Source organism: Nelumbo lutea, chromosome 8 (assembly GCF_056320005.1).
Source record: "Nelumbo lutea isolate HS-2025 chromosome 8, American lotus-T2T, whole genome shotgun sequence".
Lineage (NCBI taxonomy): Eukaryota > Viridiplantae > Streptophyta > Magnoliopsida > Proteales > Nelumbonaceae > Nelumbo > Nelumbo lutea.
This window is the reverse complement of record NC_142691.1, coordinates 49893301-49909359: the sequence shown is the minus strand read 5'-3', so window position 1 is coordinate 49909359 and position 16059 is coordinate 49893301. Positions and strand designations below refer to the sequence as shown.

Sequence of the window (16059 nt, the reverse complement as noted above, 5' to 3'; positions counted from 1 at the left end):
ACCCTCACCATAACATTCTCCTATAGTGCTTCTTTGGTTTGAGCCATGTCTTCGAATACTCCTGTGTTTCTTTCCTCTCACACCATCCACAAAATAGCTGCTTTTGTGCATCTTCAAAGTAGTTTCTCCTTTTCTTTGATGGGAAAAAGCAGCCTGACTGAAACAGACTACCCACACTTGTTGGGAGGGTGCACTTGTGTTAAAATAATGCAAAGAAAAATCCCAAATGCCAATTTACAAATGGACAGAAGATTAATACGTGCAAGGTAGTCTCACAACTTGCTCTGAGAAGGGCACACATATTATGTAAGATATACCAGTTTGGCTTTTTCTTTTGTAGATGCTCACTGGTGTTTATTTTCTTATGCATTAATTTTAGGTGGGATGAGTCTGCTCCAAATGGCCTTAGCAGGGAAGGAATATGGTTAAGGAAAGTGACTTAAAGAAGGAGCCACATGAACTTGAGGTTCCAAGATAGACCAAGAGCAGATGGAAGAAATACAATTAGAGACTACAACATCTTTTTTAACAGACAAGGAATGGCACTGAAATCAATCTTTGAATGGCTGATCCTGCACCACAAGTCTGACCAAAATGTAATTTTATTCCCATCAAGAACCTTGTAATGAGTATGATGAAGGAATTAGTTGGAAACGAGTCCTTTTGATGAACCATATATCTCTTAAGATTCAAATACCCAAGTGTATCAGATCAAATAAGAGACCACTAATGTGGTGATTTAAAAGAGAAAGGTCTAATAATACGACATAAAAACAGGAAGTAGAGATTTCATAGAACAAAAAAACCAATCTATTTCATGCTTAGTTTTTCAACCAAAAATTCAATCTTTAATTTGAAAAATCAGGGGACATCCAGTTCAGATGCCTACTCCTAACAAATTGGGTTCATTTAAAAATGGTGTATTACAAACCATGAACCCAAATGTGAACCAAGCAAACTAGGTAACTATGATCTGACTTTGTGCACAGGCCTCATTTTGAGTAATTTGTAGTTTGACTATTTAGTGTCCACTCTATATATTTTTATTCAGTATACCAGTGTTATTTTGTTCAGCAATGTTTTGATCCATTCTGCATATGCAGGATACTGTTCTGGAGCTTGAATTTCAAGGTGTAAAAAAGAAGTTTACTATGCTTCAGGTTATTAACTTCAACTCCAGACATCAAGTTAGATATCATATACTTCATCCTTGCATTCTGAAATGGTGCACATTCCTCTTAATGGGTTTTTCTCTTCTCCGCTGCAGACCTGGCCAGTCCGTTCACCGCGACCTGTTGCAACTAAACTTGCTGCTGATACACCTCTTCTGACTGGGCAGGTAACTACAAATTAAATACATTATCTCATGACTCATGTCGTGATCTGACTGTGTCATTTTAAGACTTTGGTGTTCCTAATGGTTTTGTTGCTTACCTTGCATAGCGTGTTCTTGATGCCCTTTTTCCCTCTGTTCTTGGAGGGACTTGTGCTATACCTGGAGCATTTGGTTGTGGAAAAACAGTCATTAGCCAAGCTCTTTCCAAGGTGGATTTATTATTCTTTCTAAAGTTCCCTTTGGCATTTTGGATATTTGAAACTTTTTTTTTTGTTCATGGAGTTCTCATGCATGTATATATTATTTGTTTACTTGCAGTACTCCAATTCTGACACTGTGGTTTATGTTGGATGTGGAGAAAGAGGAAATGAAATGGCGGAGGTATCTATTATTTTATTTTCCTATCACTTATTTATATAAACAATTTACTGCCTTCAAAATTCTAAAAGTTATTTTACTTTTTAGGTTCTCATGGACTTTCCTCAACTGACAATGACACTACCTGATGGCCGTGAAGAATCTGTCATGAAACGTACAACACTTGTGGCTAACACTTCTAACATGCCTGTGGCAGCTCGTGAAGCCTCCATTTACACAGGTTAGTCCTTTTAAGTATTTTGATATTCAATTGATATTGGATGAATTTTCCTACTAACCTCAATTTTGTTCTTTGGCATTTAAAGGTCTTAGTGCTTCATTTCATGTTCAAATTTTGAATGTAAATGAAATTCTTTCTTTGAGATTGATTGAACTTTTAAATTCATGGGCATGTAATATGATACCTGAATGGTAACACCAAATGGATTTTGGAAGGAGATGGTAACACCAAGTTCTTTAACTCTGTGGGAAATGGTAGAAGAAAGAAAACTACGAGTCATAGGGTGCTGGTTGATGGTCAAGAATTAAGAGAGAGCCAAGAAATAGTAAGGATATTTGTGAATCACTTTAAATCAATCTTTTCAGAATCAACAGGGAATAATCTGGGTCTACCGGAGCTGGAATGGAGAAGATTATCTGAGGTGCAAGCACGGGAACTGGAAAGAAGATTCTCTCTAGAAGAAGTTAAGTATGCAATTTTTTGCAATGGATAGGCTCAAATCCCCAAGCCTAGATGGTTTCTTAATGGCTTTCTACCAAGAGTATTGGGATTTCATCAAATTGGAGTTGTTGGAAGTGTTTCATGAATTCTATCTAGAAGGGAAGATCCCCTTTGGAGTAAATGCCACCTTTATCTCCTTAATTCACAAAAGGAAAGAGGCTTTTTCTCCAAAGGATTTTAGGCCAATAAATTTGATAGGGAGTCTTTACAAGATCATCTCAAAGGTTTTGGCTGAAAGGATCAACAAGGCCCTGCTCACTAATTTAACCGTTCCAAGGGGCTTTTGTTGAAGGCCCTGCTCACTAATTTTACCCTTGCTTTTAAGCTCTACTCGGTTTGATTTGGAAAGGTGATAAAATTCGGTTCTGGGAAGACCTTTGGGTTTGGGAAGCTCCATTAAAAAACCAGTTCCCTAGCCTTTTTGCTCTCTCTAACCTTAAGGATGTTCCTGTATCCTTTTTGTGCACTTCTTCTCCCTTGGGCTTCAACTGGGATCTGGGATTTAGAAGAGATTTAAGAGAGAGTGAGTGTGCATCTTTGATTAACCTTCTTAATATCCTAGAGAATACTTTTTTGGACCTGCTTTCGGATGATTCTAGAATTTGGGTTCCCTCACTGAATGGACTTTTCACTTGCGCCTCTTTTTTCAAATCCCTAACTTTTCCTACTTCCCAAGGGGTGGACTTCCCGGTGAAAGAAGTGTGGTCTAAGCCTATACCACCTAAGGTTCAAGCTTTTTGTTGGGAATCTTTCCTTGGAAAGCTTGACACTTGTGACATGCTACGGAAGTCCCTTTGTCTCTATTATTTGGGAGTTTTTCAGTGATCTTTTCCGCTGCAGGTGGATCCCTCCCCAAGAGGTGGCGGGCATTTTCAGGCCTAACTTCTTAAGGCAATCAAAGAAAATAGGAAGACTAATGTGGAAAGTCACTAAGGCTGCAACTCTGTGGGTGGCCTGGGAGGAAAGGAACAACAGAATTTCCAATGGCAAAAATAGATCCGTGGAGGAGGTTATTGAGGCAATAAAAGTGAAGGTTGCCTTCTAGATTAAAATATGGAGTGCTTTCAGGATTTCACAGTGACTGATATTCTAAGGTCTCAGGATCAATGTTCTAAAAATCGTAATCTTATTGTAGTTCGTAAAGAGGTTTAAATCGAATCCTATCATGAACCATATCGTAAATCGTAAGATTTTTTTTCTGATTTTTCTAAAAATTGTCAGAATACTATAAAAATACCTAAACCCCTTAAAAATTATGAAAATGAATGACTTTGTACTAATTTTTAGCCTAGAACATAACATAAATAGGTAGTAGTAGTAGTAGTAGTACTATAGTAGTAGACTGGTAGTGAGTCTGACAATTAAATCACTTTCATAAATCATAATTCAATAGATGCCATGGGTATGATCAAGTTCAACTTCAATTTTAAGCAATAAAAAATTATATCCTTAATTGTATTGCTATTTGATATGATCATATAATTATATAAATATGAGCTTTACATGACATCATGTTCATGTTCATGTCTTTCAAGTTTCAATAAGTTAAGTCAAATCATCAATACAAGAATACAATGGTGAAACAATGCAATTAAAGAAATTAAATTCTGAAGTCTAATAATTTATTTTTGGTAATTAATACCATTGCATAATTGGACATAACTCATAAGCACATCCATTGACATAAACAACTAAACAATCAAAGAGATGCTATGTGGGCAAGTATAATAAATTACAAATCTAGCCAAATCATAAGCCTAACCATATCCACTAAATCAACATAAATAAAGACTTATACACTGAAACTAACAAAAAAATTCTCACTGATCAATAAGCAATATAGAGTTCTTCAGTGTTCAGCAAAGATGCCCTATTCTGTTGTTGCCTCCAACCATTTATAAACAAAAGGACACCTAACAAGAAGAACAACTAACTTAAAAATTAAAATATGACACATAAATATAATGAAAAGTCTTATGAAATAATGAAAATATAAAATGGGTCAAAATAGGATGGAAAATGGGGGTGAGCCTTTGTTTTGCATCAGAAAAAGAGAAAAGTATAAGAGGTTGAAGTCCCTGTGTTTGTTTATAAAATAAAAAGGAAAAAAATGAAGCAAAAAAAGAGGAAAATGCAATTGGGGGGAGCCCCTGTTTTCATTGCAAAAAATTCATGCAAGAACAGAATAGAAGAAATGTTTTGTGTCAAAATAAGAAGGGTTGGACCTTACCCCTTTCATCTACAACGAAAAAAAATAACAGAAATCAGAAAAAAAGAAAAAGAAAAACCCTTACCTTCCATGAAAAAAACCAGAAGAATGAAAGAAATGGGGCAGAGCCCCTGTTTTGCGTCAAAAGAAGAAGATGAAAGAAATGGGGCGGAGCCCCTGTTTTGTGTCAAAAGAAAGAAAGAAAGAAAGAAATGGGGCGGGTCCCCTGTCTTGTGTCAAAAGAAGAAGAAAGAAAGAAAGAAATAGGGTGGAACCCCTATTTTGCGACAAGGGGATGAGGGTTGGAGCTTCAATGGAGGGTTTCGTCTCTTCCAGTCTCCAGCCCAAGAATGTCCTTTGATATTAGTAAGCCTCTTTTGATTGATTAAAAAGGCTATTTAAGTTAATAAAAAACAAAATGACAATGCTGCCCCTTGATGTAAATGTGTAGCTTTTAAAAAAGTGGAGGACTAAATGGTCTTTTTATCTTAAATTATGTTTTGGTTCTAATCGTTTAAATCGGTTCTGAATTGCGATTTACGATTTGATACAACGATTTGAACATAAATCACACAGTTAATTTAAAAAACGATTAGGACATATACGATTTGAATCATTTTGGGGCCGATTCGATATGAATCGTACGATTCAAATCATGAATTGCATGATTTTAAAAACACTGCTTAGGATTGCTAAGCGGTTGGGCCTCAGACAAGTGGAGTTGGAAGGGGACTCCAAAGTTATCATCTCTTGGGCAAAAGCTAATAGACGTATTCCATGGACTCTCAAGAATGCTTTCAAGGAAATAGAAAGGGCAGCAAGAGAGCTGAATGCTGAATTCAAGTGGGTTAGAAGAAGCGCAAATGGGCTAGCTGATTCCCTTGCCAAACAAGGGATAAATAGGCAGCATCTGTTTTGGGCATCTTTGTAATATAGTTTTGGTTATTAGGCTGATGTTGTAGTCTTTCTTTAAGCTTGTAATGCTTTTTCACTTATTTTAATTTAATATATCATAAGTTTCATCGATCAAAAAATATATATGATACCTAAATACATGTACAAAGGTGTCGTATTGTGTTGGTAGTTGGTACTTCAATTTTCAGTGTAAATTTCCTATCTGAAACCTTGTCCACCCGTGTCCTCACAGTATCTGAGTAGTATAGGCATGGAAAGCTTTTACTGATGCGATCTATTTTGAATATTGGCAAAAAATGTTTTTTGTTTTTGTTTTTCGCATAATGAGAGGGTACAATGACAAGGTGGAGGTTTTTTGGGGTTGAGTACTTCAATGTTTTTTTTCTTCCCAGCTAGCAGGGGTTTGAGACAAGGTGACCCCATGTCACCTTTCCTATTCACTTTATTTGCTGATGCTTTTAGTAGATTTCTCTCAGAAGTGGATAGGCCCAGATCCTTAAGAGGGTGGAGAATAGGTAGAGATAGAGTTTCAGTAACCCATCTTCAATTTGCAGACGACATAATAATCTTTTGTGAAGGTTGTGATTTGGTGGAGGTAAGAAATCTGAAGATTTGATAACTCACTTTGAGAAGGCCTCAAATTTGAAGATAAATTTTGAGAAAAGTTGTGTTGTGGGAATAAATTTGATTACAGAGGAGATGGAGTCTATAGCAGCCTCGTTAGATTGCACATGGTCTCAGTGGCCTCTATCCTACCTAGGACTTCCCTTAGGTGGAAATCCAAAGGAAAGTAGGTTCTAGAACCCGGTGGTGGAAAAGTTTGAAAAAAGATTGACAGCTTGGAAGAGAAACTATATTTCCCTAGGGGGTAAAGTTACTTTGATTAAAGCAACTCTAGCCAACTTGCCTTTATACTTCCTGTCAGTCTTTAGAATTCCTAAAAGGGAGGCAAAGAGGTTGGAAAAACTGATGAGGGACTTCTTATGGGAACCTGGGGAAGAGAAAAAAGATCACTTGATTAGGTGGGAGGTGGTGAGTAGAAGCAAAAATGAAGGAGGCCTAGGCTTAGGGGTGAGTAAGAATGAAGCTCTTTTAGGTATGTGGCTTTGGAGGTGGCCCTTGGAGAGGGAGAGGTTGTGGCATGAAGTAGTGAAGAGTATCCATGGCTGTTCTGAATCTGGATGCGGGGGTATCCCGAAGGGCTTTGCTCACAACACCTTGGAAGGCTATTTGTTGGCATTCTCCCAAAGTTCCTCAGATTTGTAAGGTATGATGCTTGTTCTAGAAACTCCATTCTTTTTTGGGAAGAGATTTGGGTGAGCACTCAACCCCTAAAAGACCGCTTTCCTTCTCTCTATTCCATCTCCCTCTTTAAAAGGAAACCAATTTCATGGTTTCTTTCCCCCCGGTTCGCCCTTTGGATTTAAACTGGAATTTTGGGTTTTGAAGAGGGTTAAGGGATGAGGAACTTCTTTGTGTTTCAGAGGTCTTGTTGCTTCTAGACTCAGTGTGCTTGGACCCCCTTGAACCGGATAAAAGGGTTTGGTCTCTAACCCCGGTTATCTCCTTCACTTGTGCTTCTTTCTTTAAAGCCCTCTGCTCCAACCCCTCTTCTCAGGTTTTCCCTGTTAAAGGGATCTGGTCAAGGCCAATTCCTCCTAAAATAGCAGTGTTCTGTTGGGAAGCCTACTTTGGTAAGATCAATACGGTGGAAAACTTGCAAAAAAAGAAACCTTACTTGTGTTTGTCCCCAAATTGGTACTTCTTGTGTAAAGTGAAGGGTGAGGACTGTAACCATTTACTGATATCGTGCTCTTTTGCTGCCAATATTTGGAACTGGGTTGTTCACTATTTGGGTGCAGGTGGAACTTGCCCTCCGAAGTGAAGTTGCTGTTCATTCCGGCTGCCTTTAGGAGATTGACAAAAAGAGGGAAGCTAATGTGGAAATGTATCAGAGCCGCTACCTTGTGGACTTTATGGGAGGAGAGATGCTAGAATATTTCAAGAAAAGGAAAGAAGTCTTACTGAAATTAAGGAATGCATAATGACAAGGACAGTCTCGTGGCTGAAATCTTCACACTTGTTGGCAGATTACTCCTTTGATGACTTAAGGAGAAACTGGGCAGCAGTGGCTTCTACAGTCTCCACAAAGAACAAATCACAATCTGAGTGGGAATCCCCACTAGATGGAGTGGTAAAACTGAATTTTGATGGTAGCTGCCAAGGTAACCTAGGGCCATCTGGAATAGGAGGGATTCTGAGAGACAAAGATAGCAACATGTTGCCTTTATTTTCAGAACCAGTGGGTGTTGGTGATTCTGTAAGGGCAGAGATACTAGCAGCGGTACAAGGTATATAGATGGCCAGTCAATTTGGAGTGAATAGTTTGATAGTAGAAGGGGATTCCAAGGTAGTAGTGAGCTGGTTGGCAAGTCCAGAGACAGCTTGTTGGGGCTACAGGGATCTGTTAAAGGAAGTTAAATGGCTGACAAGGAATATGTCAGTCAGGTTTCAGTGGGTCAGAAGGTCAGCAAATGCAATGGCTGATTCTTTGGCCAAGCAAGGGGTGTCAATGGAGATCTGTTTTGGGCCACTTTGTAACTGTGCTTCAGGCTTGTGTTTGTTTAGTGTTTATTTATTTATTTTTTTGATCAATGTTTGGTTAGTGCTTATGACTCAGTCCTAGGGGGAGGTAACACCTTGTGCCTCTCCCTAGGCTGAATGTACTGCTATTTTTTGAATTAATAAAACTACTCTCATTTATCAAAAGAAAAAAATGACAAGGTGGAAGTTTATCTCAGTTGGAGACAAACAATTGTGCCCAGTCTTAATATGCATAAGCATATTTTGATGGTTTACCAGTTTGGTTTTTTGCTTGAGTTTATATATAAATGGGTCATGTTATGTATTAATGATGGGATTGGAAATAGGGACACTGACATGATAAATTAAGCTATTTTAATGCAATAAGGACACTAACCTGATGGGAAAAGGCTCTTTCAATGCAAGCAGGGACAGGCTAATCCTAAAGGGTTTCAGCAGTAATTTAGTAAATATCAATGTTGTAAGACTTGGGCTGTTCATCAAAATGGAAAAGCCATTGGGTCATTGTCAAGCAGTTCAACCACTGGGTTGACCCTGTGACCCATGATGTCATATATAAATATAATGTTTTATATATACTATAACATGTGTATTGCCTGTCGTTTAATGGTCATTTTTCTACTCTTTGTTCAAGTGATTGAGGTTCAAGTCTTGTAAATGAACACGTGTTGTTGTTGCTTAATGGTACTATTTAATCTTTGTAAATAGGAGGTTGTGAGTTCAAGTCCCCTAATTATCAGTTTATACAATGAAGTGGTGACCTTGGTGGGTTGTTCAAAACAGGCTTGGTCACTAAATTTCAGCCAGGTTTTAATGGTTTGACTGTGTTAGTAGTGGGCCATAAGGTTTTTGGGAAAAACTAAAAACTTGTGAAAATGCAGCGATGTTGTCAATTGTTGAGTTGGGCCTAGTTGTTTTTTATTCTTATTTTTATTCTGGACAACAAGGTATAGGGCCATGGCATATGAATTCAGACCTATGGTGTTGATTACTTAGAGACATTTGCACTAGTTGCAAAGATGACCTCTGTTTGGATACTTCTTTCTCTTGTTGCCTCATACTCTTGGCCCTTGTTTCAACTTGATGTGAAGAATGCTGTCCTAAATGGGGATCTGCAAGAGGAGGTGTATATGAATTTTCTTGCTGGTTTTTACAGTGATATTGAAAAGGGAAAGGTATGCAGGCTTAAGAAGTCACTTTATGGCTTGAAACAATCTTCCAAAGCATGGTTTGACAGATTCAGAAAGGCCTTGATTGCTTTTGGATACACTCAGACTCAATCCGATCATACTTTGTTTGTGAAGCGTAGGGGATCTTTGGTGTTAGTCCTAATTGTTTATGTGGATGATATTGTTGTCACGGGGAATGACCTAAGTGAGATTGATTGTCTGAAAAGGAATCTACATAAAAAATTTGAAATTAAGGATCTTGGAGAACTGAGATACTTCCTAGGCATTGAAGTTGCAAGATCAAAACATGGAATTTTTATCTCTCAAAGGAAGTATGTCTTGGATCTTCTTCAAGAGACAGGGAAGTTTGGAACGAAGGCAATCAGTACCCCTATTGATCAGAACCATAGAATCAATACATTAGAAGGTGAACCAGTAATGGACATTGGGAGATATCAGAAACTTGTGGGTCGGCTGCTATACTTGTGTATGACAAGATCAGACATTTCCTATGCAGTAAGTGTAGTAAGTCAATACATGCATGCTCCACAAGTCCAACATTGAGAGGCAGTTGACAGGATTCTTGCTTATCTGAAGGGACACCCAGGCAGAGGCATATTGTTTTCTGATCACGGATAATTGAAACTAGAGGCTTATACAGATGCAGATTGGGTAGGATGCCTTGATGACAGGAGATCAAGTTTAGGAGTGTGCACTCTTGTTGGGGGTAACTTGTCTCGTGGAAGAGTAAGAAACAAACTGTGGTGGCAAGATCAAGTGTTGAAGCTAAATACAGGGCCATGGCACATGGAGTTTCATAACTTCTCGGATCCGTTCCCTATTAGAAGAAATTGATGTACAGGCAGAAGAACCTATGATGTTATTCTGTGATAACCAAGCAGCAATTAACATTGCCCATAACCCAGTCCAGCATGGCCGAACTAAGCACATTGAAGTGGATAGACATTTTATCAGAGAAAGAGTAACTTCTGGAGAAGTTTGTCTTCCATACATTGCTTCTGATCTGTAGCTCACGGATGTTCTCACAAAAGGTGTTGCAAAGAACAAGCTGGAGCATGATCTACGCAAGTTGGGAATGTGTGACATTTACTCCCAACTTGAGGGGGAGTGTTGAGTTGGGCCTAGTTGTTTTTTATTCTTATTTTAAGCTATTTAGTTAGGAAGTTGTTGGGCTTTAGGCCCATTAGTTTATGTTTTTAAGTTGTGACTGTTCAGCTACATTAGTAGCCACCCTACTAAGGGCATCCTTGTAATGTCTCATCCTTGAAGTTAAGTATAAATATAATGAGGGGTTGGCGGCTAGGATTAATTCAAGAATCCTGGTTGATTTCCTACTTTTTTCTCTCTCTCTTTTCTTCTCTACTAATGAAATCTTTGTCTTCCTCCTCCTTTCGTTTCACAAGAAATTCAACTAAATCTACAATCAGTGATTTCTATTTCAATAATAGCATTTGAGGAATTTATTTATGTCAACAAACAAATGTCTGGGAAAAAAACTCATCGAAGACTTGTTCGCTAGGATCACGATATGAGCTGATGACAAGGACCAATGCATGTTATCATAGGCCTTCTCAAGATCCAGTATATATAGATAAATCCATTGTTGTCAATCCTTATTGTATCTTTTATACTCATTTGCTATTTGGGTTTGGTTCATTGTTAGCCTTCCTTTGACAGCATGCTGAAAGGAGAATAGGAGTTATGATACTTCCCATGACCTCTCCAAGTGTCATGCAGAGGACTTTGGATTAGACTTTATACAAACTCCCTACTGGACCGATTGACCAAAAATGCTTGTGGTGAAGAGTATTCAGAAACATCTCATCTCCTTGCCTATTCAACATGGTGAACTGGTGAAGAACACCTTATGACACCTACTGCACAATACTTTTTAAAAATGATTAACATGGAAAATTTAGGTTACACTGTCTAATAACTTGCTCAAGACCCTGATGGTCCTACACCACTACACTTTCCACATGTGTGTCATGCTATTGATGCCTGATGGAAAAAAGGAAGGAAAGAAAAGCTTTTACTGCTATTCATTTTTTCTGCAGCCAATATTCTGTACTTGTAAGCTTTCATGTTATAAAATGCATTTTGTTATCTTCCAACTGATGTGAGTGGAATTTTCAGGCATCACGATAGCTGAATATTTTAGAGACATGGGTTATAATGTTAGTATGATGGCTGATTCGACATCACGATGGGCAGAAGCATTGCGTGAAATATCAGGGCGGCTGGTAAGTTTCCTTTAGGCTATGTTTGGTTTGAAGGAAAATGTAGGGAAAGGAAGGGAAACCTTTACAAACCTTGTATTGGTTTCCCTGTCTTTCCCTTCTTTTCCCTACCTTTTCCTTAAAATCAAACATAGCCTTATTTTATCTCATATGGAACATCTTGTCCCTCTGTTTTGGATGCTATTCCCTTGTTCTCTATCTGTTCTATGGAAGGAAAGATGATACCGCTTCTTTGTTTTGTAACAACAATCTATGATACCCAGAATGGTGCTGTCATGTTGGATGCTTCGATTTTTAGTGTAAATTTCTTATATACAGCAGTATCTGGGTAACATAGATACCAATCTATGATACCCAGATGCCTGTCCAATCCCCAAGGGATGTTCACCCAACTGAGGTTCAGGATTATGGGGTTCAAGAAAACTAGGGATTTACAAGACAAAACTCTTCCTGGGTTGAGGGCATACTTAATGGTTCAGAATATAAGGAAGGATATTAAGGAACTTAAGGGAGGATGAAAATGATAGTTTATGGGTGGTTTTTATGGGATTATTTTCCTAACCAATGAATGGGGTTAAAAGCTAAAGACTAACAGTATTCCTATTAGTTCTTCTCCCCAGATAATAAAACAATATAATTTTTAGAGATCCAAATCAGATTTGGAAAACAGGTTCTGAGCTTGGCCTAAAGATTGTTGGAGTTCAAGAAATGCTAGAAATATGGATAATGTATTTGCTTTATGGAGGCAATATTTTGTGTCTACACTCGCTATGCTTTCTGTGTACGGTGTACACACCATGCTATCATACTTTTGTTTTCATATCTTTAAATTGTCGAACGCATACAGTGGTATCCATTATCTGAATCTGAGGACAAACATGTTTCTTTTTCAGGCTGAGATGCCTGCAGATAGTGGTTATCCTGCTTATTTGGCAGCTCGTTTAGCTTCTTTCTATGAACGTGCCGGTAAAGTTAAATGTCTTGGTGGGCCAGAGCGTACAGGTAGTGTTACAATTGTTGGTGCTGTTTCTCCTCCCGGAGGAGATTTCTCTGATCCTGTGACATCTGCAACCCTCAGCATCGTCCAGGTAACAGTGACCTTCTTTTTCCCTCTAACTCCCCAAATACTTATTTAATAATGTAATCCCTTATTGCATTTGGGTCACTATTGGGAAGCATTGGGACTCACTGATATAGGTTTCACTAAATAAGATTATCTGGATCAGTAATTTGCTCACCAATAAAAAAAGATCAATAATTGGCCCAATTGGATCTTAGTAATCCTCTAATATGCAACACAATTTTGCAATCCAGTAAAAGTAATGACATGCAGGCTTAGAAGCTGCAAATTTGATGGTTAGATTAATTCAGTCGAACCAGTGATCAACCTAGAGAAGTTCCTTTTAGGGCCCACTAATAATTGATTGTTATGTTTAAATTTGCTGGGTGTGTGCTATGTGACGTATAGGTTATAAATCCTGATCCTCATCCACCGAACCTGTGTAAATATTCAAACGAATGGATCTTGGTGCTTTCATTTGCAACCAAATCTTAGTTAATACTTGTCAATCAAAATTTTGCAGGTCTTTTGGGGTCTGGACAAGAAACTTGCTCAAAGGAAACATTTCCCATCTGTGAACTGGCTTATTTCCTACTCGAAATACTCCAAGGTGTATTCTTAAAATGTTTTTCCATATATCACATGTCCTAGATGATGTTATTCTTCCTCCAAGGACTTGCATAACATTTACTGCTTGTTGACTGGATTTTTAATTTTTTTTTTTCTCACATGCAATTCATGTATATTCCCAGGCCTTGGAGTCTTTCTATGAGCAATTTGATCCAGATTTTATTGACATCAGGACAAAAGCCCGTGAGGTGTTGCAGAGAGAAGATGATCTAAATGAAATTGTCCAAGTGGGTTTACTTCCTTGTTTTGTGTTATGGGTTTTCCAATCTCAGTTGAAATTGTGTTTCCTTGCTGTTTGATGAATGTAATTATGTCAAACGGGTAGAATAAGAATAGTTTCCTTCCTACCTATTGTGAAATGAGGTGGGTAGTAAAGGAAGCTGAATACCTACCATTAGGTATTAATATCTTAGATTGATATTCTAAACAATCCAATGAATCAAAGGTTATGGTTTTTTGAGGGCGATCAGAAAAATAACTCATTGCAATTTGAAAATGTAATAGTTGGATCATTTAAAGAGTAAAGAATAAATTTCACTAAAAAAGAGAACTGATTGCAAACTAGATGGGTGTCAAGATGACACACCAGAAAAGCTAGTCAAGATGAAAAAGATGTACATTACAAGATTGAATCTCAGCTTTAATTCTGATATCCAATATTTGCTTTTGCTATCATTGCAAGCTATACAAACCTTTTCAATGGATTAACCTAGTTACCAATATCATGGATGGTCTTATGGCTGTTTATATTGTTTCAGCTTGTTGGGAAAGATGCTTTAGCAGAAACAGATAAGATTACCCTGGAGACTGCAAAACTTCTGAGGGAGGACTACCTTGCCCAGAATGCATTTACTCCGTAAGTACCACTTTGAAATTTAACCAGTAAACAACTCTCCTCCTTGGATCATCTTTTAGATCAATTTATGGTGGTTAATAAATTGTCCTTTTCTATTTTTTGTCACTGCATCAGATATGATAAATTCTGTCCATTCTACAAATCTGTTTGGATGATGCGCAACATAATCCATTTCTATAATTTGGCAAATCAGGTAAGCTTATACTTTCCTTTTACTTTTTCTTGCCTTTTTGGTTTTGTGGTCAAGAATTGCATCCTCCTGGAGTTGTTTGTGTCATTTAATGGAGTGGACAAGTTCTAGTGCTTGTTAAAAAATCATGCATCCATTTTTCTTTGTAGAGATATACCCATTGTAAAATCTGGGTCAGTTTTGGCGTAAATCAATCTTTACTAGGAGAATCTGAGATTTGGATATAATCCAGATTCCAGAGTGGGTTGTTTTCGAATTATTATTATTTTTTAATTTTCTTTTACAGAAAGAAAATGAGTAAATTAGGGGAGGGGTGATTCTGAAAAGAGAACCAATTAAAAGTCCTACGTTCTAAATAGAATTCATCATCTCCTAGGAGGCAGGATGCCCTTAGTTCTGATGTCTTCAGACTTCAAACCCATAGGTTTATGGACAGTAATTCTCTAGGCTGGAGCAGAAAATTTTCTTGATCATGATAGCATCTCTGTTAATGTTTTCAGAAATTCTTTTAAACAAGTCATGGGGTTTTGCAGGCGGTGGAGCGAGCAGCTGGTATGGATGGCCAGAAGATATCTTACAGCCTTATCAAACATCGGATGGGAGATCTCTTTTATCGTTTAGTGTAAGTGGGAAGGCAAAAATAGAAAATGGGGAAGGGATAAGCCTTCTTTTGCATCATTGCATGCTCCATGGATTGCGTATGATAAGATCTGGTAATCTTTCAATGTTACAGGTCTCAGAAATTTGAGGATCCTGCAGAAGGGGAGGAAGCCCTCGTGTCAAAGTTCAGGAAACTACATGAGGATCTGACTGCTGGTTTCCGCAACCTTGAGGATGAAACTCGATGATCACATTCTTCTTCTCAGCTTGTAGAGCATTCACTTCGGGCATGCTGATCCATAGCTATGAAACTTGGTCTTCTCCTTTTCCTTCTCGCTTTGTAGGGCCTATATATCATATGATGTTGGTGGCCTTTTGTTTATTGCGGCTATTGTTTTCTTATTACACCCTCGTGAGTTGTTTGTCAAGAATAAGTGAGGCTGAATCAGGTAAATTCATATTTATTTGTATATATCCATAGAATAAGATGCAGCGGAGTTCGCAATCTCACAAATTTCTATTGATCAAGTCCTTTTGGTTCATGGGAATAGGGGTTTGGAATGGTACTGCTATACTGGCATGGGCCATTCCATTCCCATTGCTGATGGAATGACATTCCCCCATTTGAGGGAATGAATCAAATTCCCTTGAGAATAAAATTCCATTTCAGTTTATTTCAATTTCCATTCTGATTTCGATTCCTGTTTCAATCAAAACAAACTATGGGAATAAACAATTCTGACAGATTTCTATTACCATTTCGATTTCAATTGTAAACTAAACGGAACTTAAATTGTTTTTGATAGGCTTACACCAGTTTGGCATTTTTTTCTCATTTTCCTCTCCCTACCCAAACCCCATGCCTTACCATTATTCTTGGTGTATGAAAGCATGAAATGCATCAAAAGCTTGTTGAGTACCCTATGGGCCTGTAAGTTTGTTGAGTAGCCTCTGGCCCTCTGCTATATCCGTGGTCGGTTCTGCTGCAGAAGATAGCCTGGGCTCTGGTGATCGGTTTAATTCGGAACCAGTTGCCAAGCAAAAATGGCCCCCATATTTGGACGGAGTTGGGCCTCATGTTGGGTCCATCATACGATAAATCTGATAATTCATATACTTTCTTCACTCCA

General features: G+C 38.0%; 1 protein-coding gene and 1 long non-coding RNA gene across 2 annotated transcripts in view; one reads left to right on the top strand and one right to left on the bottom strand.

Annotated features, from left to right (window-relative positions):
• The window catches only part of LOC148844112 (V-type proton ATPase catalytic subunit A), a 39145-nt gene extending 23702 nt beyond the window's left edge, over nucleotides 1–15443 (top strand). Inside the window, exons 8-20 of the mRNA XM_088958282.1 lie at nucleotides 1104–1160; nucleotides 1268–1339; nucleotides 1444–1545; nucleotides 1655–1717; nucleotides 1802–1934; nucleotides 11490–11596; nucleotides 12487–12681; nucleotides 13177–13263; nucleotides 13406–13510; nucleotides 14042–14139; nucleotides 14254–14332; nucleotides 14863–14951; nucleotides 15063–15443. Of these exons, the coding sequence (XP_088814408.1) occupies nucleotides 1104–1160; nucleotides 1268–1339; nucleotides 1444–1545; nucleotides 1655–1717; nucleotides 1802–1934; nucleotides 11490–11596; nucleotides 12487–12681; nucleotides 13177–13263; nucleotides 13406–13510; nucleotides 14042–14139; nucleotides 14254–14332; nucleotides 14863–14951; nucleotides 15063–15177 (1302 nt within the window). The 3' untranslated portion in view covers nucleotides 15178–15443. The remainder of the gene's footprint in view (nucleotides 1–1103; nucleotides 1161–1267; nucleotides 1340–1443; nucleotides 1546–1654; nucleotides 1718–1801; nucleotides 1935–11489; nucleotides 11597–12486; nucleotides 12682–13176; nucleotides 13264–13405; nucleotides 13511–14041; nucleotides 14140–14253; nucleotides 14333–14862; nucleotides 14952–15062) is intronic.
• LOC148844113 (uncharacterized) lies at nucleotides 4011–5019 on the bottom strand. The gene is made up of 2 exons (XR_016103364.1): nucleotides 4730–5019; nucleotides 4011–4348 (listed from the first exon to the last, which is right to left on the bottom strand). It is a non-coding gene; the product is annotated as an uncharacterized LOC148844113 (long non-coding RNA).
• Nucleotides 15444–16059: the final 616 nt, after the last annotated feature.